The following is a 16,433-nucleotide window of genomic DNA, read 5'->3' on the forward strand; positions in this document are numbered from 1 at the left end:
TGTGTGTGTGTGTGTAAATACATTATATAAATAAGTATATATGTATGTATGGATGCTTCGTCTTCCATCTTCCATCTTAATCTTCAGCAATGATTCAACCATCCACCGACATCCATTCATCAGATGCCGATGCAAACGTAATCATATATATATTTTGTTGTATTTTTTTGGTATGTATATGTCGGTGCTCTCCTCCTGCCCAGTGACCTGAGACCTGTGACCTGTGACTGTGACCCAGGCCACTACTTAGGCATAAAATTCCGTTTTTCCTTGCGTCTTATAGGCCTCCTCCTCGATTTTGTACATATCCATTAGCTATAAAGCAGCAGCGTCACAACAAATTCAAAAGATATTTCCACAAAAAAAATAAACCAAGAGAAAAAGAGAAGGCATGTGTATGTGTGTGTGTATGTGCGGGTTTGTATGTGTATGTGGAGAAAGAGAGAGATAAAGAAAGAGAGAGAGAGAGAGAGAAAGAGAATTTGGTTAAGTTTCGGCTTCGGCTATTTTCATTCAAATGTTAGGGCGACACAGCAAACGATAAATGACAATGCTTAGCAGGGCGTGGCAGATCGGGGGCGCTTCACACAAACAGAGAAAGAGAGAGAGGGAGAGAGAGACACATAGAGAGAGAGACAGAGAGAGAGAGAGAGAGAGGGAGTTCGATAGTGGAGCTGGCGGGTGTGGGTTTTGGGTACAGTGTTGAAGGTTGAGGGTACAGTACAGCAAAGGGCACTTTCTATAAGCTTTTCAAAAAAGGACTTAGGCAGGATGGACAGACAATTAGGGATATGGTATATAGTAGTGACACACAGAGAGAAGGAGTGACACAAAAAAACACTGAAAAGCATATCAAAAGCACAGAGGGAAAAGCAACTCGAACAAAATGTTAAACTAAACAAAATAGTACTCTATCGAGATGAATGAGACCCAAGAATGAGCCTTGGGTGGAGTGGTTCGGACGGTGTGGAATGCAATCCCTCGTGGCAGGGTTGCCGGCATTTCCGCAGGGCTTTGCTTCTTCCGATGGAGATTGAGATTTCTTTTTTCTCGATGAATACAGATTGGAAATTGCCAAATTTACGGAGCCCTTTCCTTTCAGATGGAACGATAGTCTCTGAGGCAGGTGGAACGAAAGATCGCATTTTGTTTGAGGAAAGCTTTTCCAAAAATGCAATACATTTTGTTCATCTACATCTACCATAGTTTCCAGTGGGATGTGTAAGGAAAACTTGGTGTGAGCCTCGAATGAATTACATACATATTCAGGCAATGAATGTGGAAATAGCAGACAGCACTCCGCATTGGAATCCACTTGACGATCTTCTCGATTGCCCAAAAACAAGTTGAAGGAAATGAATAAACACAGCAATAAAAAAAAACAAAACAAACAAAGAACAAGGAAACAAGGAAACAACAACAAAAGAACAGAATATGGCACGGAGGAGTAGGGGGACAGGCAATCGATAAATTACAATAGATATATAATATATACGACTACTATATACGAGTATAGGAAATAGTTGGTATAGATAATTACATCTTAGCAGTTAGTTTGAAAGTTTAGCAGCTACTACGACTGATTACTGATCGATTACGGTTCAGATACAAGTTGGATTGGGTTGGGTTTCGGTTCGGTTCGATTCGACTCAATTTGATTTGATTCGGTTAGGTGAGGTTGTGGTTGTGGTTCATTGGTTATCGGTATTCGTTATCGGAAGATGCATCCCCAGGGCCGCTAGTCGATACTCCCTCTCTCATAGCACTCATCGATGCGGATACGGATACGAATACGATACGAATAGGGATGCATTTCTTTTCTTATATCTTTTTCTGTTTGTTTCTGTTTCTGTTTCAGTTTCAGTTTTGTTTGCTTTTAGTTTTTAGTTTTCAGTTTTCAGTTTTTCTATTTCGGTTATTTTTGATCGTTTATGTATATCGTTTATCATTTATGTTTTAGCATTTATCGTTTATCGTTTATGGTTGATCGCTCTCTAGCTATTCATGTATGGTAGTTATAGTTGTCTAAAGTACAGTCTCAATACTGGTTATAGTGTCGGTTTCAGGCCGCGTTTCGTTCAGTACCTTTTGCACATCGGTACTAAATTCCTCGACCTGTTTCGAATGCGCCAGCTTCAACTTCTCCATGGCGCGTCCCTGCTTCACGCCGATTTGCTGCGTAGCGACACAGACATAGAGAGAGCGAGAGAGACAATTGCATGAGTCACAAGGTGTCTGTCAAAGATGGAACCCACATCGTATTTACCTTCTTCTCCTCCATGAATCGCTTGACATTGTTCTGACGCTTCTCGCGCAGCCGACGATCCTTCTCGTTCTTGGTCTTGAGAGTCTTGTCGTTCTGTACCTCCTTGGCGGTATCCGCTGAGGTCTTGGCCTGCTTGGCATTCAGTTCCTTCAGATCCCTTCAGATCGGAAAAGAAGAATACAATTTGTAATTGTAATCTATAGTAATCAGTGGGGGAAGAGGGCAAGGGACCTACCTGGCATGACGATCCTCCAGTTGTTTGATCTGAGCAGCCTGCACGGTCAGCATGAGCGCTTTCATGGCATCCTGCGAGTCCTGGACATGCTGGCGCAGCATGTCCCACTCCTCTTTGCGGTGGCGGGCGATCATGTCGGTCCACTGCTTGGTCTGGTCGTTGATGGCGTTCTTGATGTTTGCATCGTTGCGGATGTCGTCTTTGCTCTTGCCCTTGATCAGCTTGTCGATGGCCGCGTTCTGGGTCTTCTGGACGGAGGTGCGCTCCTTGGCGTGCTTCTTGCGCAGCGTGTCCAGCTCCTTGATCTGTTTCTTGCCCACCTTCTGGAAGCCCTTCTCTTGGCGCAACGACTCCAGCGTGACCGGCTCGAAGACCAGCGGCGGCTCCTTCTTCTCCTCCTCCTTGGCCTTGCCGGCATCCCGGGCGGCCCCGCCGCTCTGCTCCTCGATGCCCAGTGCCTTCATCTGCTCGTTCTGCTGCTTGGCAGCGCCGGCAAATCCGCGCGGATCCGACAGCATGGCCATGAAGTCCTCAAAGCCATCAGGTACGTAAATCTTCAATTCGATGTTCACAAACAGCATGGGAAGCGACATCGGGAAGTTGGCCTCTGTGCGCAGCGACACATGGCGGTATCCCGGCTGGAGTCCGTCCAGCGGGAGGATTCGCTGACCGATCATCTTGCCGCTCTCCTCATAGACGCCGAACCGCAGCACGGCCAGATCCGGCAGGACCACCTTGCGGAACACGAACGGGTCCTCGTTGTAGACCGGATTCAATCCGTTGTTGGGCACCAGACGGGTGCGGAACTCCTTCTTCACGGTGTCCGAGGGCAGGCCAAACATGTCCACCTCCACGTAGGTGCCCACCTTCTTGTCCGACAAGAACTGTCCGGCGATTACCTTCACCGAGCACATGGCAGCGATCACACCGTCCACGGGTGCGTCGGCGAATGGATCGAAATCCTTGTCCGCGCGCCGCATAAAATCCGGCTTCAGCAGGTATCCGCATCCGCCATTGTACTCGAACTTGCCCTGGTTCAGCTGCATGGGCAGATCGGAGGTCTGGAAATTCAGCGACACCATCTGGCAGCCGGCGTTCCAGAACACCTGCGGCATGTAGTTCGAGGAGTCCGCCCTGGTGCCCTTCGGGTAGATGCGCGACATCTGGCGCTTGTTGTAATTGACGAAATCAATGGAGCTCTGCTTCAGGTAGTTCATGCCCGCCGATTCCGCAAACGAGGACATGTTGTGGGCAATGTTCTTCTCTGTGGGTGGAAATAAATGAGATGTAGGCGTTTAGTAATGAAGAAACATTATGGAATTTATTCTATTTGAAGGCTTAAGTGCCCATTAAATCGACCTCATTTTAAAATATCAAAATATATCGATTAAAAGCCGACTACAAATTGTTTTCCTATCGGGCATCTATTATAGACGAATGAATTTAAAATGAAGTAATGAAATCTCGATATATAAATGGTCTAATCCCTATCAGACCCTATACACAATAAATCAAAATGATTATATTTAATCGATCAAATTTCGATTACCAATTGCCTTATCGAAGCCCTGGAACTTAATGGGCTGCGCGTAATTGACCATCGATGAAAGCCAGGGATGTACATTGGTGGTGGAGCCACTGTAGTTGGCCGCCGCTGCCTCCGCCTCGGCACCGCCACCTCCTTCGGCAGCACCGTCGGCAGCGGCTGCGGCTTCGGGAACTGGTGCGGGAGCGGCCGCAGCCTCCGGCGGCTTCCCGGCACTGGCGTCCTCCTCGGGATCGTCATCGGTCTTCAGCTCGCCCTTCAGCCAGAGCTCCAGCTCAACCTTCTCCACGTCGGGCTTCATGCGCTTGTTCTTGATGAGTATCTTTTTCTTCAGCTTGCACGGCGGCGGCAGGGGCAGGCCCGGATCCAGCTGTGCGAAGGTGCCAGGATGTCAGGATATAGTTCTTTACAAAGCGAATAAAGTGGATGGACTTACCGGATGATCTGCGAGCGGTTCTTTCAGGAGCAGCTCCCCGAAGAAGTCATCACAGTATTTGGCCAGCTTGTATTGCTGGGCCCGGTTGCAATGGTTCTCGAAGGACAGGATCACCGGATACTCGGACGAGACGAACGCACAGTCCGCGATGGCCTGGATGCAGTCCTGCAAGCCACAAGGTGAGAAATCGCCAATTTGTTGACATGTCCATGTTGACATGGACTTACCTTGAAGAGGATTTCCGTGCAGTAGGCGTGACCGTGGGTGACAATCGGTTCCTCGTCCTCCCCCTTGCCGTTCCAGCAGTCGAGCTCCACACACCGACAGCCGGCAAGCAGCGTCTGGCGGTACATCTCCACGGAGCTCTTTCCGCCGATCTGTCGGCCGGACAAGTAGGTGTTATGCGAGCTATTGATGTAGTAGTGGGCCAGTGGCTGGTCCATCTCCATGTAGAAGTCCAGGCGATCCAGAAACACGGGTGCGTTCTCATCGGACATCAGATAGCGCTTGAATCCGTCCAGGGATAGTTGAACTGCGGATGCGGACACGTTATAGCACACAAAATAGGTGGATATGTATATCAAATGGATACTTGCCGCTTTTCTTCTTCTCTTCGTCCAGCTCATAGTCGTTTACGATCTCCGTGCAGCGCTTCTCCTCGTAGAGCGGAAAGAGGATCTCGTTCATGCGCGGATCCCTCTGCTTCTCGTTCATGAACTGTATAAACTGCTCGAGACTGATAAAGTCCTGTTTACCCTTGGTACTGCAATAGGAAGGAGGAAGGAGAGAGGAAGGATTACCCAATGAGTCGCTGAGACAGTTAGACAGGCACCTACATCGACGTGAAGAGCTCCTCGATGTCGTTACGGGGACAGACCTTGTGGTAGAGGGCATAGAACTTATCGAAAGTGAACTGATCCATGGTCATGGTGGCATTTTTGTCGTCTGGCAGACCCGCATCCTTGATGCACGTGTAGACCAGCTTCTCGGTCTTGCCCGAGGCGAAGGTCTTGGCCAGCGTCTTAACCGGTATCTTGCCGCTCTTCTCCACGCAATAACTTAGTCTCATCCAACTGAGGGATACAGATTTGATGTGTAAGTATCTCGCATTGCATATGTATCTATCTAGGACTGTAGAATCTAAAGACTTTAACTACATTACACAAGAACACAAACAAATACTAGATGCAACAGGATGGATAAATATTTCGTGCATACATACCTTTAATGGCTCTGACACTCAGCTCTGAACTACATATATTTGTACATACGAATGCTACTCGTATATTTACACGCTAAAAATGAATGGAAATCCTGTCCAAATTGAGTTTGAACGATGATTTCATGTGCCTGTGGCTGAGGCTGAGGCTGGCGATGACCTAATCCACTTTCGATACACGAGAAAATTAACATTTCATTGTAATTTAGTTAAATACTGACCCGACCCCGTATTCAATTTCAATACCAATACCAATACCAATGCCATATTGATTGGCAGATGATTAACGATGTGCCAGCCTGCCAGCCTGCCAGCCAGCCTGCCCCAAAAACGTGGCACAACCTCATAACTAATTGAAATCGAATCGACTTGAATTTGAATCAATTTGCATGGATAACCGTAACGGAATGGTACGGATACGGATACGTGAGACCGGCTCTAGGTCCATGTCCCTTCAAAGGATTGCATGTCGAACTCGCTCTCTGCAGTAACCGGGGGCGGGCCGCAGCCTTTTAGGACGTTTAGGTGCGGGTCAAGTAATTGCGGCGGCATGGTGGTGGCGGCACGGCCCCTGGCCGCCCACCATCTACCACCTAGCACCGCCTGAGTGACGCATGAATAATGCAATCAGAAACAAATTGCAAACTAGGACAACTAATTTACAATGGCAACATGCAACGGTCGTGTTCCCTGCATGCCACTGGAACAGGTGTTGGGATACCACGTCCGTGCGGTTAACACGGTTGTTCGTTCGATGGCAACATTGCAACACACATCCCTGTCCTGCCCTGCCCTCGCCTCCCCTCCTCTGTTCTGGCCTGCCCCCATCCGGCAACACTTTTGCAGTGCTTCAAAGCACAGCAACAGAAGCAGTGCCACTGGCAACGCATATTCAATGAACCACATCTCCAAGCTGCCAGATCCCAGAGTTTCCTTTCCTCATTTTCCTCCGGCCATTGACCACTGACTGAACTGAATGCAACGGCGCGCCGTACACACATAGCTCTTCTATGCTGTTCGCTCCACGGTTCACGGTCCACGGTCCACGCTCCTCGCTCCAGACTCGTGGAAACTTTGAGCGGTTTAACCCAATTTCGGAGACGCTGCCAGCATTCCACCCATCATTTCTACAGCAATTTATTCAACAAAATGCCCCAACAGCAACATTTAAACAAGCCAAGCCGAAAGATGGACCCAGACCGAGACCGAGACCGACACAGAGACGAAGCAAGCATAAATATCCATGGAAATGGACGTTTTTTAGCAGCTTCCAATGGCAGGGTATATTAGGCAGAAGGGATTCCCCTAGCTTCGCTCGTGCACCAACCCCGGCTCACTCGCTTGCACCCATATGAGTAAAATATCAGCAATCCCTTTTTTATTCCTATTCCTCCTTTGTACATTTGATTCGACATCATATTCTTCACTTCCAATATAGTACTCCTTTGTCATACCATAACTGTTTTATATTATTTAATATTTCATATAACAGACACATTGTGCCATACATCTCCTGAGCAGCTACTATATGGCTAGGTATCACCATTGTCGTGTACGCTTTTTCATTTTTTCGCTTCGATGGGAATGGGAACAGCAGCCACAGGCCCCACCTACAGCTGTCCTGCAGACCCTGTCCCGTCGCCCCCATTCCCTTTGTTTTGTGGAGCAGCTAACGAAAATGGCAGGAAATGCAAATGAAACAGAGCCCCGGAACTGGGCTTCGACTACGACTACGAATGGGTTGGGTTCTGTTTGACTTCTTCCATGGATCGAATTGCAAAGAGGTATTCCCGGAATCGTGTAATGACCAATCAGAAATATTAATAATGCCTGAATGAAAATAATTGAGTTGAAAGTTCAGCCATCGATGGAAAATTGGATGTGTGCTCAGATTGGCATCAGCTTTCAAGTCTTTAATTCTAGCACCATCCACGGAGATAGGTTCATGGTAATATATCGACAAGAGCCGAAGGAAGCTTCCATCAATCCATAGACGATAAGCCCACAGACATATCTACATATGTATACGATCTTATCATATGGCGAAAATCCTCGGTTTTCTTAAAAGAATTAAGAATTTTTCCGCTGTCTGTGACCTTCTTCAAGGCGTTTAAAAGCATTTAATGATAGAACGTTTGAACACCGTTGCACAGGCACTTCCAGGGATGCTCTTGGAAGAGGTACCCGCGACAAATTCTCGCTCCACTGTACTTACCCGATCAGAACGCCCAGAATATCGTGGTTTACATCCAGTCTAGCCCCGTACAGGGTGTGTCCAAAAACAGTTTAAACAGTAAGATGAGTAACGCACATACATTTCAATGGTACACGATTTTTTCAGTGTGGTTCCAGGCTATCTTAAAGTGTTGTTGAAAAGCCTCATTGGATTTCGAATTTCGGATTTCGTGGTTGGAAAACGTCGCTCCATATAACCATTGAAATGTATGAGCTCAACGCATCTTGCTATCATGTTGTTTTCTTTGGAGGGTCTCTAGCTAGTACGCAGGGTAGAAGCATAGATTCGAGTCGATTTGGTACTTACTGCTTCATCAGATTGGTGCGCGGACACACATTTGTGGCGCGATTGTTATGCGTTATGATACGCAAATTCTTTTGCCAACTCTGCCCCAAGGGACACACAGACAGTGTTAAAGAGAGAAAGAGTAATAATAGATGGTGAAGAACAAAGAACAAACATAAGAGAAACAGCAACAGTAACAGTAACAGCAACATGCAACAGAAACAGAAACAGAGACAGAGGAAGAAGAGTCAAGAGTAAACAGAGAGTAAGTAGAGTTGTAAATTAATGAAGAGCAATCGATGCAATTACGAGTGTATGTACAAGGGAATGCAATAGAGTGGAGGTGCACCAAGTGGCATTAATGTGTGGCAGGAAGGCAAAAGACAAAGGACAAAGGACAGATGAGGACCCATCATGCAGACCCCTCTCAGGGTCGAGTCCTACAAAAGCAGAACAAGAACAAGAACCAAAACCAACACCCAAACCCACAACATGGAATGGGAATGGGAATGGGTGTGGGTGTGGATGTGGGTGTGGTGTCAAGGAGTGGACTTACTGTTTTCTCAGACACATCATGGGACAGATATTGTTCGCTTTGACATTGTGGGTGATTTTTCGGATGCCATCTAGCCAGATCTAAAAGAAGAGAGGATTGATAGTCGGTGTCCCCAAATGAAATCGGGTAGAGCAGAGGTTTGATGGTAGGTACGGAGATGTTCGCAGATGTTCTATCCCTCAGATGTCGTCACATGGCTGGCACACCATTTCAGTCACTCACTCACCTTGGCCGTTGCCGCATCGGGGCAGATAACATGGTGATATGTTATATTGATATAATCCGTGTTCGAGCAAATAGTGAGAGATCGCTTGTCCAGCTCCGGTATGTTGGTTCCATTCTTTTTGGTCACCTTATCCAGTATCTTGGGATCCTGCAAACACGAAAAACACGAAAAAGGCCGAACACATAAATAAGAGATTCATTTCGACGGCCTGGAGCAGGCTCCATTTTCGACTGCAATCTGGCGTAGCATTGGGCCAGAAAACAAAAACATTAATCTCGTGGGTCGCATCATTAATCAAGGCTGCGTGGGCACAGCATTTATCAACATTCAGTGCAGCACTCGAGTGCGCATCGAAACAGGCGAAAAACAGCGAAACAGACGTCATATTTGCCATTGACCTTGCCCTTCATTTCGGGTTTGATTCAATTTCGAATCGAATTATTTTTGCCACTGCAATTACTGCTCAATTATTCCTCCAATTATTTTCCATGGTGTCCTCTGCACAACATTTTCTATTTATGGAACTGACGGATAATTGCATCAACTCCGCCGGGACCACTGCTGTCGTTGTTGATCAGTAAACAAACACACGACAGTGTGAATGCATATGGGAAATGGGATTAATGCGGTGCCTTTTTTAATTGAGTTTTGAGTTCTCGCTACGAGCTCCATTGACACACATCCTTTAAGGAAGCAAACACTTTCTTGTCCATTGTTTATAGTAATATTTTATTAATATTCCATGACTGATTCTGCTTGGTTCCCTTCCGCTTTCAAACTCTAGCCTGCTTCCGGGCTTATAGACCATTTCTGGTGTTCTAAAACATCCACTTAAGTGATTCATTTCTTGGAGGAAATTGAATTATGCAACGATCCTCCTGGTCTGCCGCTCCTTCCTCCCATGGCGGACAGGATACACACTCCAAGGCTCAATCAGTTCGAGTGCAATTCGTGTGCAAAAAAGAGAGGGGTTACACACACACAGAGAGAGAGAGAGATATGTATACCGGGGGAGGGGGAGAGAGGTGGATTGAGGAACTGTAGCATACTTTCGAGTGCTAAATAAGTCGGCTTCTCCTTCCTCCCCCGTCCACCACACCAACCCTCCAACCCTCCGCAACCGAAATAAAGTGAAAGCAAATGTTATAAAAGTTTTTTTCCTTTTGCTCCATTCGTTCCTTCCTCCATTCTCCTGTGTGTGTTTTTTGCCACTTGCTTTGCTTTGCTTTCAATTTCTATTGTTGTTGCCGATTCTGCTGCTGACGTACTTTGTCCGCAGAGCAGCAGATGAGAGCCAGCTGAGGGGGCGCCAGGGGCAGAGCAGAAGCAGGGAGGTTGGGACAGGGTGCCAGATATTGAAGCACGGAGTGACGGAGACGGAGACGGTGGCAGATGCAGAAGCGGAGGCGGTTGCTAAATCGGTACCAGAAGCAGAAGCAGAAACGGAGACGGAGACGGTTGGCTTTGACGCTTCAGGCTCCTGGCTTCGTGCATTATTGAAAAGCTCCATCAGGAGGAGAGGACCAACGGGAAAGAGACAGTGTGTGTGTGTGTGTGTGTGTGTGGGCGTTCGAGTAGGCTTACAAAACTGCATTCAAGGCATGTGAAATCAAAGGTAAGGCTATGCGAAACTGCAGCTCCCTTATAAAGAGCGATACTAATGATAATAGTCCATGCGTGCCCATAGACATGCACCCTCCTCTGCGTGTGTGCATTTCCACTAACCATCACACCCCCTGTACTGCTCAGCCACACTGGGAGAGAGAGCGGCTTGCAAAACTGCATTCAAGGTGTTTGCATTCAAGCAAGAGAGAGAGAGAGAGAGGGCGCACGGTTCCGCACCATACCTTAAATTTGGATATTCCTTGAATGCAACGTAGCTTGAAATGATTTCCTTTTCCCCCATAAATCGCTACTCATCTGCCCCTCGTTTTCCCCATCTCCATTTCACTTCTCACCTGCCCTCTGCTTCCTCACCACTCCTCTCCTTCGCCTCTTCGCTCGATTTCAGTTATCACCTCTTCCCCCATTTACTCCACTCCGTTTTCAGCTCTCACCCCTCCCCCCGTACTCTCTCCTCTTCTCTGCTTCTGCCCCTATGTGGCCTACACTCTCGGTGGCAGCAACACGAGGCAGCTTTTAATGGTCCATTGTGCGACTGCCACTTAGGAGGCTTTGACTCGTGTATCGGTCTTTCACTCAAAACTCTCTGCTCTCTACCCCAGTCTGTTTCTCTGCCCCCCTCTGCCCCCCTCTACCCCCCTCACACTCTGTCCCTCACTTTCTCCCACACTTTCTCTCTTTTCCGTGTGTCTGTGTGTGCCGCTCACTGATTTAATATTGATGACCAAACATTTCAAGTGATGGCAGAGCACTAAACACACACACACACACGCACACGCCCCCACAGAGACCCAAACTCCCTACCTCCCCTACATGTGCCCCTATGGGCCACACTCTCCGTCCCGTCCTCCTGCTACTGCTCCTCCTCCGCTCGTCACTTCATCCTTTGAAAAGTTTTTGCATCTCTTTCGACTTCCGTTTTTCTTTTGGCCATCATCTCATTTGTGGTCAACATTTATGGCACGCAGCAACTGACATCCTTTTGGTCCGTCTACTATCCCCCGTCGCCCCCTCACTCCCACACCCACACACACACACACATGCAGATACAGATACAGCTACACCATATGTATAACTTTGATCATTATACGCATTTCTTGCAGCTTCTGCTCTGTGCTACAGCTACTGCTGTTGGTTTTGCATTTTAATTGAATTCCTTCCAGGAAAACCGCTTCCTTCAACCCACAAAGGATACCACAACAAGGAACAGATACATAGATATTGCATTCATGGATTAGTGAAGGCATTACTGAGACACAGATACTCTGTTGAGGAGCTCTTCTCAGCCTGGGGAATATATTCGCACTTTCCGGTTGATTATTCCACAAATAAAACATAGGAAATGAGAATATTTTCGTGTCCTCTTTAGAGGTGCAAAGTTTCAAGCTATCTTTATTAGTTGTATCTATTTGTTGCTTCGTTTTTTGCTCCAGCAACTGAGTATCGGGTTATCTTGGGTGTTGAGGCACGTGTGACTCGACGAGAAACATTCCGACTGGTTATCTTTCCCTGAGAAGCATCATTCAATAATAAATGCCAAATAATTAGGGATATCTCCTTTCCTGTGTGGCTGATCAGTAAAGACTATTGCCTTTTTGCTTATCTGGATCTATAGGATCTACAATCTTCAAATCAACTTCATGGAATGGAAATAAAGAGGTATTTGCACTATTTACATATTTAAACGCCTCATTTCGGTACAAATGCATCTGGCTTTCATGTAATATTCTGTCGCAATATTCGACATTAAATATTAAAAGATGAAACCCTTTAATATATCCATTATATTCATTTTACACAAGAACTGTTAGCACCAAAGCATCATTTGATGGGATAGTTTTCAATGGAAATATACAATTACAGAAACACTGAGCCACTCTATTCGGCTTCTTTGGGGGACATTTTCAGCAGATTAAGTTCCATTCAATTGCAGTACCATAAATATTTCTCATTTTCACTTGAAATATGTTTTGCACCAATGTTTAAATCGAATTCCGTTGAAAACTATGAATGAATGCTGTTGCAGGTCGTTCGGCAGGGATTTTCTCTGGCATGCTGCAGATGCATTCTAAGGATACTTATGCCCAGATGCTCTCGAGAGTGGATTTTAGTTTCAGTTGGATATTTCGTCGAATATTAGGATTATTTCTCATCATTCCCCCTCTCAAAATGCAAGGGTATTCCTCCTTCAAGAGGAAGCATTTGGAATATTTCAAGCTCGAAATTCTGTTTAGGAGTGGTTTCCAATAAAAATGAAGTCAAGTTTGTGGCAGCAGGAGGCACAGGCACGGCCACACACCTGTGCACCAAATCAATGGAACACCTGTACCGCCCACACAGGGTCGGGGGTCGGGGGTCGGGGTGCTGCACTGGTAACCCAATTGCTGTGGCGACTCCTCCTCCACCTCCACCGCCACCTCGTGTGACGTGCAGGAGGCTTGTGCCTTGGAAGATTGGTCAGAGGCCAGGGCGTGTTTGTCCTGGATGAATGGATGGATGCCTCAGTTTCAGTCTCACTTTCACTTTTTCCCTGCCTGTGTGTGTGTGTGTGTGTGTGTGTGACCCATTAAAATGTGTGTCATCGGGGGTACACATGAGGGGGCATAGGTGCACGGGGCATGGAAGCCAGGCGGCAAATCTAAATTAGTTAGCAACAGCACCTGCCGCCGGATACCCCTGCGCCCCCCTCCCCTATATATAGATCTATAGGTTCATTTGTTGCCGCTGCTGCTGCCTCTCTCTATTTTTTTCCTTCTCTCTCCTTCTATCTGTGTGCTCGTTCGGTCATAAATTTCATTTAGGAGACCCCGATGTCCACAGACAAATACAAATACATCACTCTATCTGTCCTGTCCGCTCCACAAACACTTTTGTTGCAATATGTCATGCCGGGGGGGTCGGGACGGGGGAGGGGTGGGGGGAGCAGCAACTGGGGCGTGGCCGGTCACCGGGTGACAATAAATCCAGCGCATTGGAAACGAAATGCCTTCAAGTCGACGACAAGGACGACTTTGATCCCAAAATGGCTCCGGCTGCAAAACAATTGAGAGCAAAAGTGACAGTCACACTGCCACAGACACTCTGCCACATGCATACATATGTACCATGCATATACCCTCGTATACATCTATATATTCGAACACATGGACAGTTTTATGGCTTTGTGTATGGGGAAGGCGGCATCAATGAGGAGACAGGAGACAGGAAACAAGAGGAAGGAAGAGGAAACTGCAACTCAGTCAAAAGTTTTGCATAGATTAAGGATGGGAATAGAAATTGGAACAAATGAGGGAAAAAACCCAGAGGGCATGCCTGCTTGACAGCAGAGAAAATGCTGCAGGCGGAAGATACTCGTAGATAGATATCCCTGAATGATTTCCCCTGAAAGACACTTGATTCGCTTTTATTTGTTAGGTGTGCTTCTGGCTCCTTTCTCCTTTCTCCTTGCTCCTTCCTTCTCTTCTCGTACTCCTTTAGCATGCAACGAGCCATGATACAGATAAATTATGATCTAATAGTCTATAATCTATGATCATGCTACCACGTTTTGTTTTCCATTCTCTTTTTTGTTTTAACAGCAGTTCAAAGCACTTCCTTGCTCTCAAAAGCTCCCGTTGCTCAGGGATTTGTTCTTCGAGAATGCGAAATGAAACACATATGTTACATGTCGTGTGCATGACGGGGTACATCGCTGCTCTACTCAGTTTCAATACTTTGTTTTTTTTCTTGTTGGACTACTGCAGGCGTGCCCAGCTTAGCCCAATATTAGTAGCCTCTGGCAAAATCAACTATTAATCAGTGGTAAAAGTACTATCTCCCATTTGCTTTTTTCTGTGTGACTCTCTATTTGATATTCAATTCTCTCCCAATTCAATTCGCTGTACAATTGTGCCCATAAGGGAAAGGTCACGTTCTTTACGATTCGATATATAAAAGAATGATAGATCGTAGCTGCAGGCATAGACTGCTCTCTCGCAGTGTAGCTTAGCCGTTAAGGGTGGATTTTCATGCGTATAGGCATGGACATATGGACATGTCACTGGAATTTGATAATTTTGGATGGCTGTATTATAGTAGCACCTCATTCATGATTCGAAATGCATTCCAGCCCGAAAATTGACCTCTTTTGAATGGGATTCTCAGGGAATACTCACCCTGGGAGTGCCGCCCGCACGAATGTCGCTCACTTGGCACAGCTCGATGACATCGCCATCCTGTTTGGTAGTGGGGATAAACGAAAAGCAATGAGTGGAATAGTGGTGTAGAGGTAGAGGAGGTGTACGAAGCCTATGGGGGACCCACTTACCCGACCCTCGCTCTTCCAGTACAAAAAGAACCCATATTCATCGACCTTGAAGAGGGCATCTCGCTCAAAGTCATTCTCCTTGGTCTCCTTCTCGTTCTCGAACCAACGGTCGAAGACACAGCCAGTGGTCAATTCCGGCGGCACCGGGATGATCCAATCGAACTCGTACTTCTTGGTCATATTTACTCACAGCTCACAGCAGCGGAGGGGGGGCTTTGCCTTTGCCTTTGCCTATGCCAGCTGCGGGGGCAACGCATATATCTCTGCGATCTCAGCGACCTACGCGATCTTGCTATAACTGTCCTATAACCTATATCCGATCTCTGGTTGTTTGTTCTTCTCGGGGGGCTTACGTCTGGGGCATGTTATCGATTGTATTTCGATTGCTGCGATCGGTCGCACTTCCTGTGTGTATCGGTGTCTTCGATTGGTTCTTATTGTGGTATTTTATGGCTTTTGGGTTTATTTACAATTGCATTTATTGTAGAAGATCGGATCACATAGTCTCCAGCTGCAGTCCATGCCCCCGAAGCGAGTGGAATTGTTGGGGTAATTGAACTAATTCTTAGGGATTTCCTCCACCTGCAGCTCCACCGTGCAACGTGCCACGCGTGCCGCACTGCCTTCCTGGCTTCCTGCCTTCCGCTTTTCCGTTTACTGGTTATGTAATCCGTTTTAGCTGCAATTAGAAAATGGAGAGAAAGACAGCCATTAGACAGACGTACAAAACCTGATGGTCAGCACAAAAACAATCCGGCTGTGTGGCATGCCACACAAACAACCCAGAAGACAAACAGACAGACAGACATAGAGGGGGGCCACGGCAGCCCAGAGTGGTCTTCGATAATTGTTGGTCAAGAAATTGAAACGAATTTCCAGCTCCCACTTCCTTCTGCTCCTCTTTCCCCTGTGCCACAATTGTGTGGCACACACACACACACACACACACAGGTCAAGTGCATTGTCGAACAATTTCCAATTTTGAATCGAATGTGGCCTTCGTTTCGTGGTCGAATGTCTCCACCATTTCGCCCTTTTCCATCTTCCATTTGCGTGCCTCTGTTTTTATTTTCATTTCTGTGCGGCTTCCCAGCTCTTGGTCTTTTTGTTTTCGAGTGTATTTTGGTAGTCCGAAACTCGTTCGAGAATAGCAATTAAAATGGCTTCCAACGAAGTATTCATAGTTCTTAAATTAACGAAGGAATCGATTGCTCCGTGGCAGAGATGGACATTCACCAAGTGATCTGAGTGCATCAATAGCCATGGATTCAGTAATCGATGGGTCCGAGCCTGCTATGACATTCCAGAACCAATTCCCATGGGAAATCCGAGGGGGAGAGGGGTTTTTTCCAATTTTTTGTTCTTTTGGTCGTGGTCCTTCATATATTCTTTCAGAATTCAAAAGAATAGATGATACTGGTATCGGCTATGAAATTGACACAAAATTCGTGCTTCTTGAATAGATTTTGTATCGGTTATAAGCCGGACATCACAAGTTC

At 46.7% G+C, this 16,433-nt stretch overlaps 1 protein-coding gene across 4 annotated transcripts in view; it reads right to left on the reverse strand.

Annotated features, from left to right (window-relative positions):
- Positions 1–16,433, reverse strand: part of LOC6596923 (1-phosphatidylinositol 4,5-bisphosphate phosphodiesterase) — a 44,734-nt gene continuing 28,301 nt past the window's right edge. For 2 of the 4 annotated variants that reach the window (XM_026989896.1, XM_026989897.1), the window contains 13 exons: positions 14,935–15,613; positions 14,783–14,842; positions 9,006–9,152; positions 8,245–8,324; positions 5,320–5,556; positions 5,080–5,246; positions 4,711–5,015; positions 4,484–4,648; positions 4,051–4,417; positions 2,502–3,765; positions 2,267–2,423; positions 2,086–2,175; positions 1–315 (listed from right to left, as the gene is read on the reverse strand). In XM_026989896.1, the coding sequence (XP_026845697.1) occupies positions 247–315; positions 2,086–2,175; positions 2,267–2,423; positions 2,502–3,765; positions 4,051–4,417; positions 4,484–4,648; positions 4,711–5,015; positions 5,080–5,246; positions 5,320–5,556; positions 8,245–8,324; positions 9,006–9,152; positions 14,783–14,842; positions 14,935–15,114 (3,288 nt within the window). In that variant the 5' untranslated portion in view covers positions 15,115–15,613 and the 3' untranslated portion in view covers positions 1–246. Of the gene's footprint in view, positions 316–2,085; positions 2,176–2,266; positions 2,424–2,501; positions 3,766–4,050; positions 4,418–4,483; positions 4,649–4,710; positions 5,016–5,079; positions 5,247–5,319; positions 5,557–8,244; positions 8,325–8,779; positions 8,860–9,005; positions 9,153–14,782; positions 14,843–14,934; positions 15,614–16,433 lie in introns of all 4 variants that reach the window. The other 2 variants (XM_026989899.1, XM_026989898.1) reach the window with 2 other exon arrangements.

This window comes from Drosophila persimilis, unplaced genomic scaffold (genome assembly GCF_003286085.1).
Source record: "Drosophila persimilis strain 14011-0111.01,24,50 unplaced genomic scaffold, DperRS2 tig00000431-arrow-pilon, whole genome shotgun sequence".
Classification (NCBI taxonomy): Eukaryota; Metazoa; Arthropoda; class Insecta; order Diptera; family Drosophilidae; genus Drosophila; species Drosophila persimilis.